This window comes from Solanum dulcamara, chromosome 3 (genome assembly GCF_947179165.1).
Source record: "Solanum dulcamara chromosome 3, daSolDulc1.2, whole genome shotgun sequence".
NCBI lineage: Eukaryota > Viridiplantae > Streptophyta > Magnoliopsida > Solanales > Solanaceae > Solanum > Solanum dulcamara.
The window spans coordinates 72440753-72460944 of record NC_077239.1 but is presented as its reverse complement, the minus strand read 5'-3'; the positions used below and the strand labels follow the sequence as shown (position 1 = coordinate 72460944).

At 34.8% G+C, this 20192-nt stretch overlaps 1 protein-coding gene across 1 annotated transcript; it reads right to left on the bottom strand.

Moving 5' to 3' along the window:
• Window positions 1–2718: 2718 nt before the first annotated feature.
• On the bottom strand, window positions 2719–3341 carry LOC129883656 (uncharacterized). Its single transcript, XM_055958276.1, has 2 exons — window positions 3018–3341; window positions 2719–2961 (listed from the first exon to the last, which is right to left on the bottom strand). The coding sequence occupies exons 1-2, from the start codon at window positions 3339–3341 to the stop codon at window positions 2719–2721; spliced, it is 567 nt and encodes a 188-aa protein (XP_055814251.1).
• Between the last annotated feature and the right edge of the window lie 16851 nt (window positions 3342–20192).

The window sequence follows — 20192 nt, the reverse complement described above, 5'->3', positions numbered from 1 at the left end:
CTAAAAGTTTGACAATCCTACTTGACTCGCCCTTGGTCATGAACCTTAATATTAGGAGTCCAACCCATGACTTAAAACATTTTTTCTAAATCCTCTTATAAGTGGCGCATATACTAGAAGCTTTCTTAGCTAGTGCTAATGACATGCATAAAATTTAAAATGAAAAAAATAATCCGCCTATGCAGAGTGTAATGTAAGAATTATTATGTTATATGTGTATATAATTTAAAACCTGATTAAATTAATTGATTAGACTTATGATTAGTGTCCATCTTCCATTATCTAATTAATTTGGCCCAACCAAAGTACTTGGCATAGCATTCACAACCCAAAAGAAGAAGAATTATGATCTTGAAATAGGAAGAGACGACGACAACAACAACAAGCCCAGTATAATCCCACCATATGGGGTTTGGGGAAGGTAGAGTGTACGCAGACCTAACCCCCACCTTAAAAGGTAGGACGACTATTTTCGAAAGACCCTTGGCTTAAGAGAGGAGAACAAGACAAGGAAACAAGGAAAACAGGACAAAGATCAGATAACACCAAGCATATCGAAAATAATATGAAAATAAAAAATAATGAGAGCGAGAAAGTCATGGTAGGACAGTCCGAAAAGAAAAGAGCATTAACTACTATAGATAAACAAGCAAACCAAAGTATACCGGCACAACAAATATAAACAACAATCAAATGTAGAAATCAAATGGTAATAGACAAATGAGCAAAACTACGACTAATATGGTGAAAAGATAAGCCACCTAGCCTTCTATCTTAATCTGAGTCCTCCACAACCTCCTATCTAAGGTCATGTCCTCGGCAAGCTGCAACTGGGCCATATCCTATCTAATCACATTTCCCTAAATACTTCTTTGGCCACCCTTTGCCCCTTCTGAAACTGTCCATAACCAACTTCTCGCACCTCCGCACTGGAGCATCTGTGTCTCTTCTCTTCACATGCCCAAACCGTCTTAGTCTCGCTTCCCGCATCTTGTCCTCCACCGATGCCACTCCCATCTTATCTCGAATATCTTCATTTCTAATTCTATCCATCCTAGTGTGCCCACACATCCACTGCAACATTCGCATTTCCACGACTTTCATCTTCTGAATATGAAATTTCTTCATTGGCCAATACTCTGCCCTGTACAATAAAGTCGGTCTAACTACCACTTTATAGAACTTACCTTTTAGTTTTGGTCTCACTTTCTTATCACACAGCACTCCGGAGATGAGCCTCCATTTCATCCACCCTACACCAATATAATGTGAAACATCATCATCGATATCTCCATCTTCCTGTATAATAGACCAAGATACTTGAAGCTTCTTTTCTTTTGAATGGCCTGGGTACCAAGCCTCACTTCCTCATCAGCCTCACGCGGCAGGCCACTGAACCTGCATTCCAAGTATTTTGTCTTAGTCCTACTCAATTTAAATCCTTTAGACTCCAACGTCTGTCTCCAGCCCTCCAGTTTATCATTAACTCCATTGTAAGTCTCATCAATCAGGACTATGTCATTTGCGAACAACATACACCAAGGCACCTCATCTTGTATTTGTCTCATCAATTTATCCATCACCAAGGCGAATAGATACGAGCTAAGAGTTGATCCCTGGTGCAACCCCATCATAATAGGAAAGTGCTCTGAGTCTCCTCCTACTATCCTTACCCTGGTGTTAACTCCATCATACATGTTTTTAATCGCTCTAATGTACGCCACAGGTACATCTTTAGCCTCCAAGCATCTTCATAGGACCTCTCTTGGCACTTTATTGTAGGCCTTTTCTAGGTCAATGAATATCATGTGTAATTCCTTCTATCGCTCCCTATATTGCTCCACCAATCTCCATACAATATGAATGACTTCTGTAGTCGAGCGCTCCGGCATGAATCTAAACTAGTTCTCTGAAATAGATACACCTCTCCTCACCCTTATTTCCATCACCCTTTTCCACACTTTCATAGTGTGACTTAACAGCTTGATACCTCTATAGTTGTTGCAGCTTTGAATGTCTCCCTTGTTCTTATACATAAGAATTATTGTAATTTACTTACATTCTTTTGGCATCTTCGCTGTCTTAAAAATGACATTAAACAATGCAGTCAACCACTCCAATCCTACCTTGCCTGCATTAATTCCAAAATTCCCCTGGAATTTCGTCAGGTCTGATCGCTCTTCCTTTGAACATCCTACGAACAATATTTATACTCTTATAATATCCAAAGTCGCGGCGTCTATCCAAGTACTTCAAGTCTCCCAACACAATATCTCTGTCCCCTCCTTCATTCAAGAGTTCATGAAAGTATGACTGCCATCTCTATCTAATGCGGGATTCTTATACCAGCACTTCACCATCCTCGTCCTTGTTGTACTTCACTTAATCCAAGTCGCGTGCCTTCCTCTCTATCACCTTGACGAGCTTCAATAGCTTCTTATCCCCACCTTTATCCTCTAGTTCTGCATAAAGGCATTCAAACGCTGTCATTTTAGCCGCTAAAACTGCCATCTTCGCCTCCTTTCTCGCCATCTTATACTTTTCCCTGTTTGTCCGCTTTTTTTCATCATCCTTGATATCTACCAACTTCACATATGCCTACCTTTTTTTCTTCATTCTCTTGGACTTCTCCATTCCACCACCAATTCCCTAGGTGCCCACCACTTTGGCCTCATGAGACCCCCAATACCTCTCTAGCTACTTCTCTAATGCAGCTGGTCATCCTATACCATATACTGCTCGCATCCCTATACAATCCCACGCCCCCATAGCCATCAGGTTCTCCCCCATCTCTAGGATACTAGATAGAGTCAAACTACCCCACCTAATCCTCGGTCGATCATCCACGACCATCTTCTTCTTCTTTCTTCTTATCTCTAAATCCATCACCAATAGCTTATGTTGGATTGTAAGATTCTCACTTTGTATGACCTTGCAGTCCTTACAGATGCCTTTATCATCCTTTTCAAAGAGCAAAAAGTCTATTTGCGTCACAACCCTCGAGCTATGGAAGTTACCAAGTGCTCCTCCTTCTTCGAAAAACTCAAGTTGGCTACCATTAATCCAAAAGATTTTGCGAAATCCAGGAGTGAGACTCCTCTACCATTCCTGTTCCCAAAGCTAAATACTTTATGCACCTCATCATAGCCCGTCGAAATAGACCCAATGTGGCCATTAAAATCTTCTCCTATGAATAACTTCTCAGTAGGCGGTATACTTACCACCACTTCGTCCAAGTCCTCCCTAAAATGCCTTTTTATCTTCTCATCCAACTCCACTTGTGGCGCGTAGGCACTAATAATATTTAAGGTGAGCCCTCTAACGACTAACTTAATTGTCATCATCCTATCATTGATCCTCCTAACATCTACCACCTGATCTCTAAGCTCGCTATCTACAAAGATCTCTACCCCATTCCTATATCTCGACTTGCCCGAGAACCAAGGTTTGTACCCGTCCACCTCCTTAGCTTTAGGTCCTACCCATTTAGTTTCTTGGAAGCAAGCTATATTAATGCTACTCTTCTTAAGAATCTTAACTAACTCTATGGACTTTTCTGATAAAGTCCCAATATTTCAAGACCCTACTCTCAAACTAGAAGCTCCCTCTGCCCCCTTAGCCCCCCAATACTAGCCCCCGATCCCAACCAAAAACATGACCCTAGTGTAACACCCTAATTTTTTTTGCCAAGACTCAAACCATTCTTCATATGCGTGTAAGATCGAAGTCAGTGACTTTTAGTTATATATATGAGTTAGGATCAATTTTTAAGTATTTTAAGTGTATTATATGTGTTTTAGGTTCATAAGGGATCCCTAACACCAAGCCGAATCCAAAATATTTCTATTGACTAAGTTTTCTGATGAGCCCATATAAGGGTCAACTTCAAATAATCATATATCCTAAAATATAACTAATTGGATGGCCCATGACCTATTAAATTAAAGGTCTTCAAGTTTTCATTCCAACGCCACCAAGTTTGTCTCATTTGGAGTTTGGAGTAAAAAGTTATGACCATTTTACTAGAGATGCTTTATACTGATAGAAGTCCGCGATGGATCCACGACGCGGAGAGGACATGGATTCCACTACCTATGATGAACGACGCCCCCTTTAATTTTTTAAGGGTATTTTTATCCTATAACCCTTTAGGGAGTTATTCTAATGTCCCTAAACTTGTAGAAATCAATTTTCCTCATTAAAAACCCTCTCATTCACTTCTAAACATCAACGCTCAAGAATTTTCAAAAAAGCATGAAGTTAGAGTTCTTTTTCAAGATTCTTCAACAAGGTAATTCCTTCATAGATTTCATGCTTTCCAAACCAAACTTCTTCATCTATTCATGAATCGCTAAGAGAAATCTTAAATCCTAACCATAGGGTTTTCAAGAAAACAAATTCAAGAATTCAAGAAAGGGTCTCTTTATTGTTCTTCTTCAAGTTAATATTTTTCATCAAGATTTATGGAGCTTTTAAGATATGTAAGGCTAATCTAAATTATGGATTGAGTTCTTCCATATGCCCCATAGATGTGTTGGATAGAAATTATGAAAGACTTGAACCCTCCATGAACGTTTTCTTGAATTTTCCTAAAACCCTAGAATATCTTTACATACTATTAATTGATTAATGATCTTCATGACTTGAATTCTTGAACAATTACTTTTCATATGTTATTTCATAAACTATAGCCATATATATATTGATTGTAAATGATTATCTATATGTATTGCTTGGAATGAAAAGCATGAATTGGGATAACTATGAATATGAATGGCATAAAATAGGAACATAACTTATTGTTGTTATACAAGTATATCTAACTACTCTTGAAAGATGTGATTGAGACTAATTGGATAGTATGATTTGTTGAAAGGTTTGATTGTGATAAAATTGATAAATTGATAGGGGTCCACATAAGACTTGTCGATATGATTAGATTGAACTGATTGGATAGAGTTTTATGAGCATTAAGTCTTGGAAGGAGTATCAAGTACCGAATTGGGTAAGAGTAAGTAATAACTCGAACTCAATAACTACGTCGCCAAACGTAGGAGATGATTGGACTGTTAAAGTCGGATGTTTCCTAAATTACTGTCCTGACATAATAGGACTTGATTGATTGTGGATCCATGATTATTGATTTGTTCCTATCCCGGCAAGGCATGAACAAACGTGGCAACAACGCCGGCTTGTTTTATTATCACTGGCTCATAAGTAATAGTTATCCGATAAGAGAAACTCTCATATAAGTCTTGATAGTACTCTGAGTCAGTTTGGAATGAATGGGATTGGGTAGTATATGATTGGTCTTATCTAAATCATATTCTTGTTTAAACCTAGGACATCTTGATTTAGTTGTTCCTTCTTTTGAGTTGAGATCCTGAGTTGATTTGATCCTACCCTAATTCATGTTTAATTCTGCCATTTTACATACTTGTACATTTCATGTACTAATGTCATTTGGCCTGCATCATTTCATGATGTAGAGATGGGTACTAGAGATCATCAACAAGCACACCATTGAGGATCTATTCGCTTCCAGCTAATTGGTGAGTCCTCCTTGTCTTCGGAGGATACCGCAGTTATCTTTTCAGCTTTAAGTTAGTTTTCTTTTATTTGATTTGTGGTAGCCATGAACCTATCATTGACACCTATTAGATTGTTGATAGAGGCTTCATAGACTAGAGTGTGGATGATGTTGATTGTTTTGTTTTGACTAGTTTCATTCTTACTAGTTGTCTATTGGATATGTGGTTGTCCTTTGAACTTATTTATGAATAGTATTCTTGTGAGTTGAGTCTTCGCTGATAAAATATGACTGAATGAAAGTGTGATTGGACCAAGTGGTTTGCTTGAAGGCCAGTAATAGTTTTTGAGTACCGTCCATATCTAGGATACCCTCCCGAGGCATGACACCTAGTATACCATCTCTCACCAAAGCCAGAAAAGCAAATATACGCTAGTGAAAGGATAATCTAAGATAAACAAAGGATCAATAGTAAAGCACAAGTTAACAATAGTCTAGTAGCACTGCAATAGGTATTTAATTAACTGGAGCAAGCAAAATTTATAATGCTAAGATACAGGAAATGGGCTATTGAAGGTACCAACTCCAAGTAAATAAAAACTATTCACCAATGAGAAATCTCTGTTTGCCGCTAAAAATGTTGTTCTCTGCCGGAAAATACTGTTTACTGGCCAGAAAATATTGTTCACTGATCGAAAATACTGTTCACCGCCAGGAACTGTCTGAAATACTTGTGCAGAAATTACCCAAAAATCTACTAGTGGGGAATTTCCGATCGCAGCCAAAGAGAAAAAAAACAAACAAAGGAAGAAGGGAAGAAGAGAGATAAGAGAGGGGAGAGAGATATCTGGCCGAAAATACTGTTCGTCAGAAATACTGGTCGCAAGTGACCATTTGAGGAGGTGGTGGCCTAGGTAGGGGGTTGGTGGGATGAGGGTGGGGGGCTGCACTTACCGTTGATGAGATGAGATAAGAGAGAAGAAGAAAATACCCTTTTTCCAAATAGGAAGAGAGAATATAGAAAAATATAATATTTGTTATGAATATACTAACTTGGAAATTAATAAAGAAAAGAGAGTAAGAGTAATTGAGAAAGAAGGAGAAACAGATCAAGAGAAAGAAATTTTTCGTATGTAAGTATATCCCAATTCTTACATTGAGAAGGCTATTATATAGCCATAAAATGAATGAAATAATAAGTGGGCAACTAGCCTACTGACAATTTGACATCCATTACTTAACACTCCTCCTTGAATGTTCATGTATAAAGAAAACTTTTAGTGAAAAAATAAATATACATAGTTATCCTAAACATTCATAGATGTTGTACCTCATTAAAACCTTATTAAGAAAAATCCAGTGGAAAAAAGCCTAGTGAAGGAAAAAGAGTACACACATTTGGTAATACGACTTGAGTGCTGCCTCATTAAAAACCTTACCAGGAAAACTCAGTGGGACAAAACCTTGGTTAAGGAAAAAAGAGTGCAGCGCGTATTTTACTCCCCTGATGAAAGCTTCAGTTGATATTTTGGAGACGACGCATTCCAACCTTATATCTTAATTTCTCAAAAGTTGATGTTGGTAATGATTTTGTGAATAAATATGCAAGATTATCACTCGAACGAACTTGTTGCGTTAGCAAGGTACATAAGTGCACCAATAGCACTGAAATATGGTACTTCAGGACCAAGAATTTCTTCACCCTCTTCTGGAGGTCGAAATGGATCCTTTTCCACTTCAAGTGATCAAACAACCATTGGAGTACTTAATGGATGAGCTTTGTCCATATAAAATCTTTTTAAGATTTTCTCAATGTAGGCAGATTGATGGACAAAAATCCCGTCTGCTAAATGTTTAATTTGCAAACCTAGACAAAGTTTTGTCTTTCCACGGTCTTTCATCTCAAATTCTTTCTTTAGATACTCAATCGCCTTTTGGACCTTTTCAGGAGTTCCAATGAGATTTATGTCATCAACATAAACGACGAGTATAACAAACTCTGATTCCATTTTTTTAATAAAAACACATGGACAAATGACATCATTTATATAGCCTTCATTTATTAAGTACTCACTAAGGCGATTATACCACATACGCCCTGATTGTTTTAGACCATATAATGATCTTTGTAGTTTTATTGAGTACATCTTCCGAGACTTATTACATGCTTCAGGCAATTTTCATCCTTCTGGCATTTTTATATAAATTTCATTATCAAGTGAACCATAAAGGTAAGCTGTAACTACATCCATTAGATGTATTTCAAGATTTTTATGTACAACTAAATTGATGAGATATCAAAATGTTATTCCATCCATAACCGGTGAATATGTTTCTTCATAATTGACTCTGTATTTTTGAGAGAATCCTTGTGCAACAAGGCATGCTTTGTATCTTACAATTTCATTTCTCTCAGTTCGTTTTCGCACAAAAATCCATTTATAGCCAACTGGTTTCATACCTTAAGGGGTTTGGACTACAGGTCCAAAAACCTGACATTTAGCAAGTGAGTCTAATTCTGATTGGATTGCTTTTTTCCATTCTGGCCAATCACATCTACGTCGACATTCTTCGACGGATTTAGGCTCAATACTTTCACTATATTACATGAGGTTAATTGCAACATTATATGCAAAAATATTATCAACCGTGATTTTAGATCGATCTAAATTTATCTCATCACCGAAAGAATTTATTGAAAGTTCTTTATTCACTTGAGTCTCAAGTTCACTGATTTCTTCAAGAATATCAAGATTACTCAAATCTTGACCTTCTTCAGGAGGTTCTTTTGTAATATCATCTTTATTATTTCTCACGCTTCTCTTTCTAGGATTTTTATCCTTTGAACCCAATGGTCTACCACGCTTCTGGCGTGTTTGGGATTCAGAAGCTATGATACTTGTAGATGGTCCTTTTGGGACATCAATCCGGATAGGCACATTCACTGCTGGAATATGTGACTTAGTTATCCGTTTCAAATCAGTAAATGCATCTGTCATTTGATTTGTTATTTTCTGTAAGTGGATGATCTTCTGGACGTCCTGCTCACATATGCGGGTGTGTGGATCAAAATGAGATAGTGATGAAATTTTTCACACAATTTCTTTTTCTTTTTTGGGTTCGGGGTCCTTTTTGTCTCCCCCTAATAGCGGGAAAGTTATTTTATCAAACCGACAATCTGCAAATCGAACAGTGAATAAGTCTCCAGTCAACGGTTCAAGGTATTGAATTATGAAGGGTGAGAACCCAACATAGATGCCCAACCTTCGTTGAGGGCCCATCTTTGTACGTTTTGGTAGTGCTACAGGCACGTATATCGCACAATCAAAAATTCTTAGATGGACTATATTTAGTTCGTGACCAAATACTAATTGTGATGGAGAATATTTATTATAATGTGTCGGTGTGAGACGTATAAGTGCTACTTCATGTAAGATAGCATGACCCCAAACAGTAATTGACAATTTTATTTTCATTAGTAGAAGTCTTGCTATCAATTGTAGGCGCTTTATAAATGACTCTGCAAGTCCATTTTGAGTATGAACATGTGCAACAAGATGTTCAATTTTTATCCCAATTGATAAATAATAATCATTAAAATCTTGGGATGTAAATTCTCCAGCATTATCAAGGCGAATGACCTTAATTGGATAATCTGGAAATTGCGCTCTCATCTTATTATTTGTGCTAACAACTTCGCAAATGCCAGGTTGCGAATTGATAACAGACACACATGAGACCATCTAGATGATGCATCTATTAGGACCATAAAATATCTAAACAATCCACTAGGTGGATGAATAGGTCCACATATATCTTCATGTATACGCTTTAAAAAGCTAGGAGATTTGATGCCAACCTTCAGGGTCGCTGGTCTGACAATTAATTTGCCTTAATAACAAGCAGCAAATGAAAATTCATCATTTGTAATAATCTTCTAGTTCTTTAACGGATGTCTAATTGAATTTTCAAGAATTCATCTCATCATTATTGATCCAGGATGACCTATTCGATCATGTCATAGCACAAATGTATTTGGATCAGTAAACTTCTAGTTTACGATCAGTGCTTCAATTGCACTAATTTTTGCATAATATAGGCCAGAGGACAAAGTTGATAATTTTTCCAAAATATATTTCTGGCCTAAGACACTCTTGGTTATACCAAGATATTCAATATTCATTTCATTTAGTATCTCAACATGATATCCATTTTTGCGGATATCTTTAAAACTTAACAAGTTTCTAGGGAATTTAGAAGAGAATAGTGCATCTTCTATAACAATTTTTGTCCCCTTAACCAGAATTATAATAGCTCTTTCGGAGCCTTCTATCATTTTTGAATTATCAGAAATTATAGTAACATTAGCTTTTCTTCTAATCAAATTGGAAAAATATTTCCCGTCTTTAAAAATAGCATGAGTTGTTCCACTATCAATTACACAAATATCCTCTTGATTTATCATTGATCCAAACAAGATTTGAGGCATTTCCATATTTTCTTCAATAAGAAATAAAATAAGTATTAACACATGGTATATTACATAAATTTTATTTATTTACATTAACTAGAAAAATAGAAACATCATATTTAATACAGATAAAAAAATTATTTACATATTATTAGTCCTATCGATATTTATATTTTCGTCTGAAAAATTAAAGAAATTAGCTACATCCAAATGCATGGGCTCAATATTATCTTCAAAGATAAAATTTATCTCTGGATTATTTTCTGCCCTCTTTAATGATGCCTGATATAGCTGAACCAAACGTTTTGACGATCGACAAGTCCGCGATCAGTGCCCCACACCTCCACATTTATGACATACACTTTCTGAATTATTCTTCGGTAAAGCTTCTCGCTTTTTACCCTGCCTTTTATATTGCTGGTCATTTCTCGGTACTAGCCGAGTATCATAATTAAAATTCCTTCTTTGACCACGACCACGACCACGACTGAGGCCATGACCTCTTTTTCGTTGGTTATAATTTGCCTAATTCACTTCAGGGAGTGAAAAAGAACCAACTGGCCGACTGTCATGATTTTTCATTAATAGTTCATTATGTCTTTCAGCAATAAGAAGGTGAGATAATAATTCAGAATATTTTGTAAAACCTTTTTCGCGATATTGCTGCTGTAGGAGCATATTCGCGGGTGGAAATGTGGAGTATCTTGCTCAGCGATTTCGTCTCCGCATAAATTTAACTGAGCTATAATTCTAAATAAGGCAGAATTATATTCAGTTATATTTTTAAAATCCATTAGTCTCAGATTTAACCAGTCATGACGTGCTTGTGGAAGCATGACCAACTTCAAGTGGTCATATCTTTCTTTTAATTTTTTTCACAATTTCAAGGGATTCTTTAATGTAAGATATTGTAATTTTAGCCCCTCGTCAAGATGGTGGCGGAGAAAAATTATAGCTTTTGCACGGTCTTGATTAGATGTCGTGTTATCATCTTTGATGGTGTTTGCCAGACCCATCGATTCTAGATGAATTTTGGCATCAAGTGCCCATGATGAGTAGCCTTTTCCAGAGATATCAAGAGCAGTAAATTCGAGTTTTGAAATATTCTCATATTATAAAAATAAAATTAAATAAAACTCTTACCACTTTTGTTATCTTGAATAAATAACAGAGCTTCATGCTGATAACGTGTTATGAATATACTAACTTGACAATTAATAAAGAAAAGAGAGTAAGAGTAATTGAGACGGAAGGAGAAACAGATCAAGAGAGAAATTTTTCGTATGCAAGTATATCCCAATTCTTACATTGAGAAGGCTATTATATAACCATAAAATGAATAGAATAATTAGTGGGCAACTAGCCCACTGACAATTTGACATCCATTACTTAACAATATGAAGATTTTTTTAATTTTTTTACTTTGTTTATTCATTGTACTTTTTCAGTTTAGTTCTTTTGGATATGCGGTAAGATTTTTTAACTCCAATATTTACACTACTTACTTGCAGGAAATAATCTTACAATTTAAAAGTGTGTTTGGTAGGCAGGAATAAAATATTTTTCTAGGATTTTTTTTTTGGAAAAATAAGTGTATTTGTTATTTTATTTTTTTAGTTTTTGATAAATAAAAAATAATATTTTGTTTGTTTCAAAATAAATGATATTTTTAGCTTGAACACACAATTTAAGAAACAACTCATTCCTAAAAAATAAGGAATATTTTTACTAACTTATCTCTAATCAAAGAATAACTAATTAATAGTTCTTGGTTATGTCAACAAGGGTAATTGTAGAATAATAAGATCAACTCCCTTCTTCAAACTCTAAAACACCACTTATTTTGATAGGAAGAGAGTATTATCCCGAAAGCATTTTATATATAATTTATCTCATGATGAGATACACTAAAGTGCTCAGTTGTTCATGACTACACCTATACAAATTTAATAACTCAATTAGAAAAATAGCAGTGCTATATATGGATTAAAGAAGAGAGGATGAGTGCATGTAAACCCACTCCCCTCCACGTGCATATGCCCCTGCGGGGGTGGTGTGGTGGGATGGTTAATGAGTGCGGGGGGGGGGGGGATTGGGGAGAAGACAATAAACTAGGAATGTTACTTATGAAATCTTTTTTCCAACCTTTATTAGAAAAATTATTTTTCTTATTTTTAAGTAACTTATTATTCTAGAGAAAATATTTTGACTTTTCAAAAGTGAAAAAACTAAAAAATATATATTTTTTCAAAAAAATATTTACCTCCATACCGAACACGCCCTTAGATGATATTTCAATTTATAACATTAGCACTTTTCAAGTAAGACAGAGATATATATTGGGTTTAAGTCTTATCGGAAGTATAGGAAATTAATATTTTGTTTTGATGTCGTTGTTGGTGTTGTCGATGTTTTTTTTTTTTTTGAAGAGTAGATTAAAATGATCAGAATCAAGTTGTATAATCAAAGGTCGTATCAAATAAAACAAAAGTATGGATAGAAATTGGAATAAAACAATGAATGATGAAATAATTAGATAATTATATTATATTGTGGATATCAATCCAAGAAGGAGAGGCTATGAATTAGGCCTCGTACCATCAAAACGATAAAAAAGCCTTTTTTTTTCTTTCTTTCTTTTTTTGGTTGGTCCACAAGCCAATTAGTGGAAATTGGACCTACTATTACATCATCCTTCATGATGAGAATGAATAATTAGAAATTCTAACCCATGCTATCTGTCTTGTTATAGCTAATAAATCAAAAAAGGTACTAGTCCATAATCATAGCTACGTACCTCCTCTTCTTGGATGAAACTTTACCAATTATGAGCAAGGATAACGAAGAAAAAAAAAGTATTTTTTGATATTTTATGTGTAAAAATAAAGATCTCAAAAATAAAATTAAAAATAATAATTATAAATGTCCTTACTAGTGTAAGCTAAACAAAGTAGAGGTAAAGGTTATGAAGGAGATTCATGAATTGAATACGGTAAAATCAATTTTTTGGTGTATATATGTCTTAAATTGTGAAATTTTCTTAACATAAAAGAAGCTTCTTGATATATATCACGTTTTGAGTTTTTAGTATTTTCTTGTTAGAGTTTTTTGCTCTGCTACTAATGTGTATCTTTACAATTTATCCAGTATTTTTTTTTAATGTAGAACTTTATTCATACATCTATTAATGAAGAAATGCATGAAACTTTTAACGGGCATTCTTTAACGTCTAATAATTCCAATTTTCTCACTAAATTGTATTTCATCAAGGTTCATTTTCTTTTGGAATTATATTCATGTGTAACAGTAATTATCAATTTTATATGAATAAACTTCTCACACTAGAAATTAAAGAAGAAACAATTTAGAAGTCTCGAGTTCGAATTCTGAATATGGAAAATTTTTTGTTAGAAGCGTTATCCCTCAAATAAGTCCTGCAGTGCGCGATTCGAATTTAATCAGATCTCCAATGCGTAGTCTGAACACCGAATAGAAAATTTTAAAAAAAAAGTAGAAGTCAACATATATTGACTATTAATGATCAATTGATGGGTCATTTATATTCGTGTGTATCCTCTTAATTGATCAAACAATTTTAGTGACCAACTAATGATGGGAGAAATGTAGAAAGAATCAAAAAGAGAATGCACTTTTTTATTTGAACGATGGAGGACTGATTTAGCCATCATTTCAGCAGAAAAACCTAAGAATTCTTTCATAGTCTATGAGACGCACATTGCACAGTAAATATAAAATATGTTTCTCATAATATGCAGATAAGATTAGCTTACACTTTACTGCTACCAAACCACTTTACTGCTACCAAAAGCTTCCGATAAAATTCAGAATTTAGAATTAGTGAGTTAGAATATATAGTACTTAATATTTTTTGTATTATTAATAATGTCAAAATCAACTTACATGCACATTGATTATTTCGCTACGGGGTGTGTTTTCTATGAGGGAAAATGTTTCTTGAAAAATAAATTGGTTTCTAACTTATTTTCTCATGTTTGATTGGTGAGTGAAAAATATTTTCTATTATTTGGTTGATGAATGAAAAATGATGTTTAAAAATATCTTTTATACAATCCGAATCGAGACTCGACCCCGACTCGGGTCCTGACCCCGACCCGACTCCGACTCTCGACACCAACATTCGATTCAGTATCCAACTTTTGAACCGAAATCAGATCCCAATACCCACTCAGGATCCGGCTCTGAACCTATCGCAACACCCGACCCGACCTCGATCGTGTCACCCGATCCCAATTCCGTCACTCGACCCGAGATCCGACCCCGATCGAAGACTCGAACCCAACCCCGATCGGAGATCCAAACCCGACACCGAACCCAACCCCGATCGGAGATCCAAACCCGACACCAAACCCGACACATGACCCCTATCTCGTCACTCGATTCGAGATTCGACTTAGACCTGAGATCCAACCCTGACACCCGACTCGAGACCCAACTCCAACCCCTGACCCCGACCCAAGATCTAACCCCGATCTAAGAGCCGACCCAAATCCAAATCCCAACCTCGATACCTGACCTCGATCCCGTCACTCGACCCAAGATACGACCTCGACCTGAGACCCGATCCCGACCCCAATTTGAGACCCGACTCTAATCTCGACACTCGATTCAAGACCCAACCTCAATTCGATATTCGATCCCAACCCAAGATCCGACTTCGAGACCCGACCTCGACATCAAGTTGAGACCCGACACCCTGATTTCCGACCCGAGTTTTGACCCTGAGAATATACTCCGATCCTAACCTAAGACCTAACCCTGACACCCGAATCGAGACCTGACCCGAAATTCAATCCCGACCCTAACTTAGGACCCAACCCCACCCCCACTCCGACACCCAACTCGAGACTCGGCCCTAACCCCGACTTAATTTGGTTGTTTGGAGTTGGTTCTAGAATAAAGGTCGAGATTTCGGGTCTCAAATTGATAATTAGGAGTTGGATCTAGGATTAGTATTGAAAATCGATATTCAAGACTTAAGTTAGGATGAAAAATTGAGGTTTGAGGTTCAAAATAATTTTGGAAAATATTTTCTTTACTTTTTTTTGGGGAAGTCATTTTCCTTGAATTTGAGAAAAATAAGTGGATTTGAAAAATATTTTTCAAAACATTTAAACCAACCAAACATGAAAAAATAGAAAAACATTTTTCTGAAAAACATTTTCCTTCATACCAAACACACCCTGGATACTTGTTATTTTTTTCTAACACATGTATTGAATTGCTTTGCCACCAAGACTTAGCATAGTATTTTCTTGGGTCCATTTCAGTTGTCGTACTTACTAAAAATAAATATTACTTTTAAAATAATTTCATTTTAATTAGTTTCCACCTTTTCTCGTTACTAAATCTGAAGAGAAATTAATATAGTGAAAAAAGAATAATACTAAATTGAGATTAAAAAAATAAACAAAGATAATTTTATCAAATTATATTTTTAATTGGTATTTTTTTAATGGACGTGAAAAAAGATATGACAAAAATAATGAACCAGAAAAGTACTTATTATCTCATTAAATTTATATACACATTTTCATTTTTAGCATAATTTTATGCCCAAAACAATAGATTTGTTGAATTCTAAGAAGCAAAAAAATACATAATTAAGCAAACATCAACTATGAATTGCTTAACATAAATATAGTTACAACTAATTACAATTCGTCTATAACGAACTGTCCTCGTCGTTATGGATAAGTTAATGGAGAAAGAAATTGGGCTAGAAAACTTTTGAGTATTGACTTAAAATTATTGTGTCTAGGCCAGATTTGTATGAAATATGAGTCAGGTGAAGTCTAGGGTAATTTGGTGATGGACTGGGGATTTAATTTTCAGTTTGATTGATTGAATTGATAGCCAAGACGATATGGAGCTTGTGCGACTTTACATAATCGAATTCGGGTGAGTAGAACTTCCGAAATTGATTTTGGCGTGAAAGGATAATTGTAGAACGATAAGGTTAGAGGGTGTATTATAAAATGGGAGCTTGGAACTCAAGTTTCGAGCTATCTGTTTCTGTGCAAGCCGCTGGGGAAGGATTAATCCCATTGGCGCGAGACCGTTGTGGCGGGATGGGGTTCGCCGTGGCGGACCAATCATGGACTTAAACAGGAAAAAGCCTCAAAAATGTTATTTTCTGCACAAACTCGTTCTTGAGAGGTAAGGGGCGACCTAGGGCAGTTTCTTGTCAATTTTTCATGATTTTTCACGCCAAAGGTAAGTTAATTACTCTCCTAATTCGTATTTTGTTTGTTAGAACATATAATCTATGCTAGTAATCCTTGGGGGAGGGTTTCAGTTTACTTTTAATGGTGGAAAAAATCCTAGATGCGTGTTAGCATCATGGAATTGGCTGAGGATTTGTATTTAGATATAATTCGGGTAAATTACCTTATTTATTGATCCTTTGCATTTATTACTTGTTTTAGACCAAGAACAAGCTGAAAGACTTCGGAAAAGGAAGGCTCAAATGTCTTAAGAGTGTTCATGCTTGTTTTCAAGGTAGGTGATGATTTTGCCTCCCCGTATGTGTTATATTTGCTTAATAGCTGCTTCATTGTATGCATATATGTATGTGAGTAAGGAAGGATGAAATGAACCATGTGAAATGTCTGTTTTATTGTCTATGTCTTGTAATGAATTTGTTCGTGATAGTTGGGACTGTTGAAACTATTCACTATATTTATGATTGATTGTGGATGCTTGGATCAGATATCACGTTCCAAACATAACTTGATCGGGTGTCACGTTCCAACACTTATTTGGATAGGGTGTCATGTTCCGACATAACCTTGAACCCGGTGTCACGTTCCGATACACTAACAGGTGAATATAGGTTCTATGAGATGACCCTTCTTGAATGCATAGTGAGACTTTTAACCTGCATATGTGTATATGTATTGTTCCTAAAATGAAACTAATAGGGTGTTGTATATATGTGTGTTACTGCGTTATAGTTACTTGTCCATAACTCATTTACTGGAATAGCTACATGATCTTATCAGTACACCATTATTTTATGTACTGATACCGCACTTGCTCTTTTTTTGTTAAGTACAGGACATTTTCAAGCGGCCGTTGAGACACCTCACATAGAAGATTGTTGATTTGTCAGAGTTCAAGGGTGAGTCAGTTTTTTCAGGCTACCATGAGCTTTTCGTTACCTCAGTCCTTCCTTCAGGACCTTAGACTTTATTTATTATGTTTGATATTGGGGTTGCATCCCTATTCTTAGACTTGTTGGTAGAGGTTTCGGTATAATGACTTTCAGGTCCTACGTGTTAAATTTCTGCATGTTTTGGGTTGATTGATTAGATTTCCTAAATTTATGGGAACTCAGTCTTTTTTTAGTTATTTAAACCTGCTTCCTCAACTTTAAATGCTTTGTCTCTTTAAATATGATTAGGTTTTGGGTGTAGTATCAGTTTTTCCACTGAAGGGTTAGTGTGGATGCTAATCACGGCGGGTCAGGATCGTGCATTAATATTTCATCCGCATGGCTATTAATGTGTGGGTCCTACTAACTCAAATAGTATCAAATGGATAACTTCCCACTCTCTTGCCTATCTCCCCTTTTATAAAATTATCTATTCTCTCTCATCTTACATCTAATTGGTTTTGCTCCTAAATTCACTCAACCGTATCAATTTTTGAAATTTCAAAGATATCATTTCTCTTTCTAATCGTGCTACCCCAATTTTAGGTAACCTCTGACACTTTTTTTTTGGTTTGTATATTTTCATATTTTTGTTCATTCATTCAAACAATTTTCATCTACCATCTTTAGTTTTTGAGTTAAATCAATAGGTACATACAAATTATGGCTGAAACATCAAAGATGATTATTCGATGTATAAGAATGCATGCCCAAAATCTGATGATCCACCATCTTTTTCTTTGGATCTAAATCAAGAATATAAAAATATTGCATGATCTCGTGCTATATTTAGAGTTAGTGAATAAATTAGATTCAATTAAAAGTATAGATTCAAGCATCGTAATGATCTAATCAAAATGCAAAAAGTTCTGCATGATTTAAATTCAAAAAATATGAACTGAAAAGACTAGGAACAAAAGAGAGATAGTTCAAATGAGTCGTTGAGTTCACAATAAAAAAGAAAAGTAAAAGAAATTGCATCTAGCAGTAATGAATTAAAAATAACTGATAACGTATAATCTGGGTCAATGGACCAACACGATGTAGAAGAAATTGAGGTATCTATATATTTTTGTGATTATTTTTGTATCATTAAATTTCACATTATGTTGTATGCGATTCTATGAATTTATTGTATCAATGTTTATTGCAGTTTTTTTTCTTTTTAGGCCTTATTTTTATATTTTCAGTAATTATATATTACTTATTGTGTATTTATGCATCAGTTATAGATATAAATTAGATGTCTAGCATTTATTGTTTGTATATTTTTTAAGATTTCTATATGTGAATGTTGTTGTATACATTTGATTTGTATATTTTATTTTATTTATTTTTTAATCCACATGTGAATTTTGTAGTTCATATTGGTATATTATCAATAAGTGTATGTTCTAGCTATAACACTTTTTTGTATTTGTGCATCAATTATATATATACATTACATGTCTAACATATCATTTGTATCTCTTTTAAGATTCTATCTGTGAATATTTTTGTATATTTAATTTGTACATTTATGTATTTTTAATCCACCTGTGAAATTTATAGTTCATATTTGTATATTATCAGCAAAATATATATATATTTTAGCTCTTATTTGTATAGTTTTAGCATTTTTATATAATTATTTGTTTGTACATTTGCATTAGATGTGAATATATATATATAAATCTTGAGATACAATTTTAAATCACTATATGTATCAAAACTTTCAACATATATAAATACAAATCACATCAAAAGCAAAATTTAACCCCTAAATTAACAAATTCACATTGTATATTTGATTTTGTATCAATTATACAAATTATACAAACATAAATCACTAGATGTATCAATTATATATCCATATTGTCACAACTCCAGGAATACAAATATAATTCGATACAAATACAATTCAATCGAATCTTAGTGTTCTGTAGAAACACAAAAAATACAAACAGAAAGTCAACCGATACAAATACAAGTCAATCAGATCTTAGTCTAATTTTGGAAAAAAAAAGATACAAACATAAAATTAATTGATACAAATACAATTCAATTTGATCTTTGTGTAATTTTTAAACAAAAAAAAAAGCAAATAAAATATCAATTGATATAAATACAACGAGTGATTCATGAATTTTTTTGTAATTCGTGGAATTTTATTCTAAAATTGCCGCGTCAATCATTAATTAAATTGACTGTTGTGACCCAAATCGGGCCATTAGTGACACCCACACTAACTCTCTAGTGGGAGAACCAAAAATATGTCCAAGCTAGCTTTCCAACACAAAATTAGATATTTAAAGACGTGGGAACAGTTTTTAATAATAGTTTAGATTGCGTTTCCATAAACTCAAGAAATTAATCAACAAGAAACATTAACGTGCGGAAATTAACCCCTAGAACCTAAAAGTCATTGTATCAAAACTCTTAACTAAGATCTAAGATAATGGGATGCAACCCCAAAAAAAATCATATAAAATAAAGTATGAAATTAGTCTAAGTTCGAAGGAAAAAAGACTAAGACAAAGAAGAATCCATTGTAGCGTGAAAGAGCTGGTTCATCCTTGACTTCTGCAATTACTAATCTCTTAACCGAGGTCTGTCAGTAACCTCCTGAAAATGCTCTGTACTTAAGAAAGAAAAAGCGAGTGTAGCATGAGTACACATAACAATGAGGTACTAGTAGGATCACGCGGCCAGTCCAGTGAGTGCAATATACGCAAGTAACCACAACATAGTAAATACAAGCATATACAAAATACATTACCAATTATCATTTCGACAGAAATAAACAGTTTCACAATGCCAATCTTAAATGCAACAGTCAACAATGGTCCTTTTCATGGAACCCATACCCACACTGTTAGTTTGTACCGACGTGGTACCCGATCTAATATGTGTCGACTTGACACTCAATTCAATACGTACCGATGTGATACCCAATCTAATTATGTGTCAGCATGACACCCGATTCAATATGTATCGGCGTGGTACCCGATCCAACA

Bases quoted from the DNA above. Each gene is read 5' to 3' on its own strand.
- LOC129883656 (XM_055958276.1), bottom strand. From the start codon at position 3,341: ATGACAATTAAGTTAGTCGTTAGAGGGCTCACCTTAAATATTATTAGT. The intron at 2,962-3,017 runs GTAACTTCCATA...CTCTTTGAAAAG, and splicing joins CGAAGAAGGAGGAGCACTTG to GATGATAAAGGCATCTGTAA.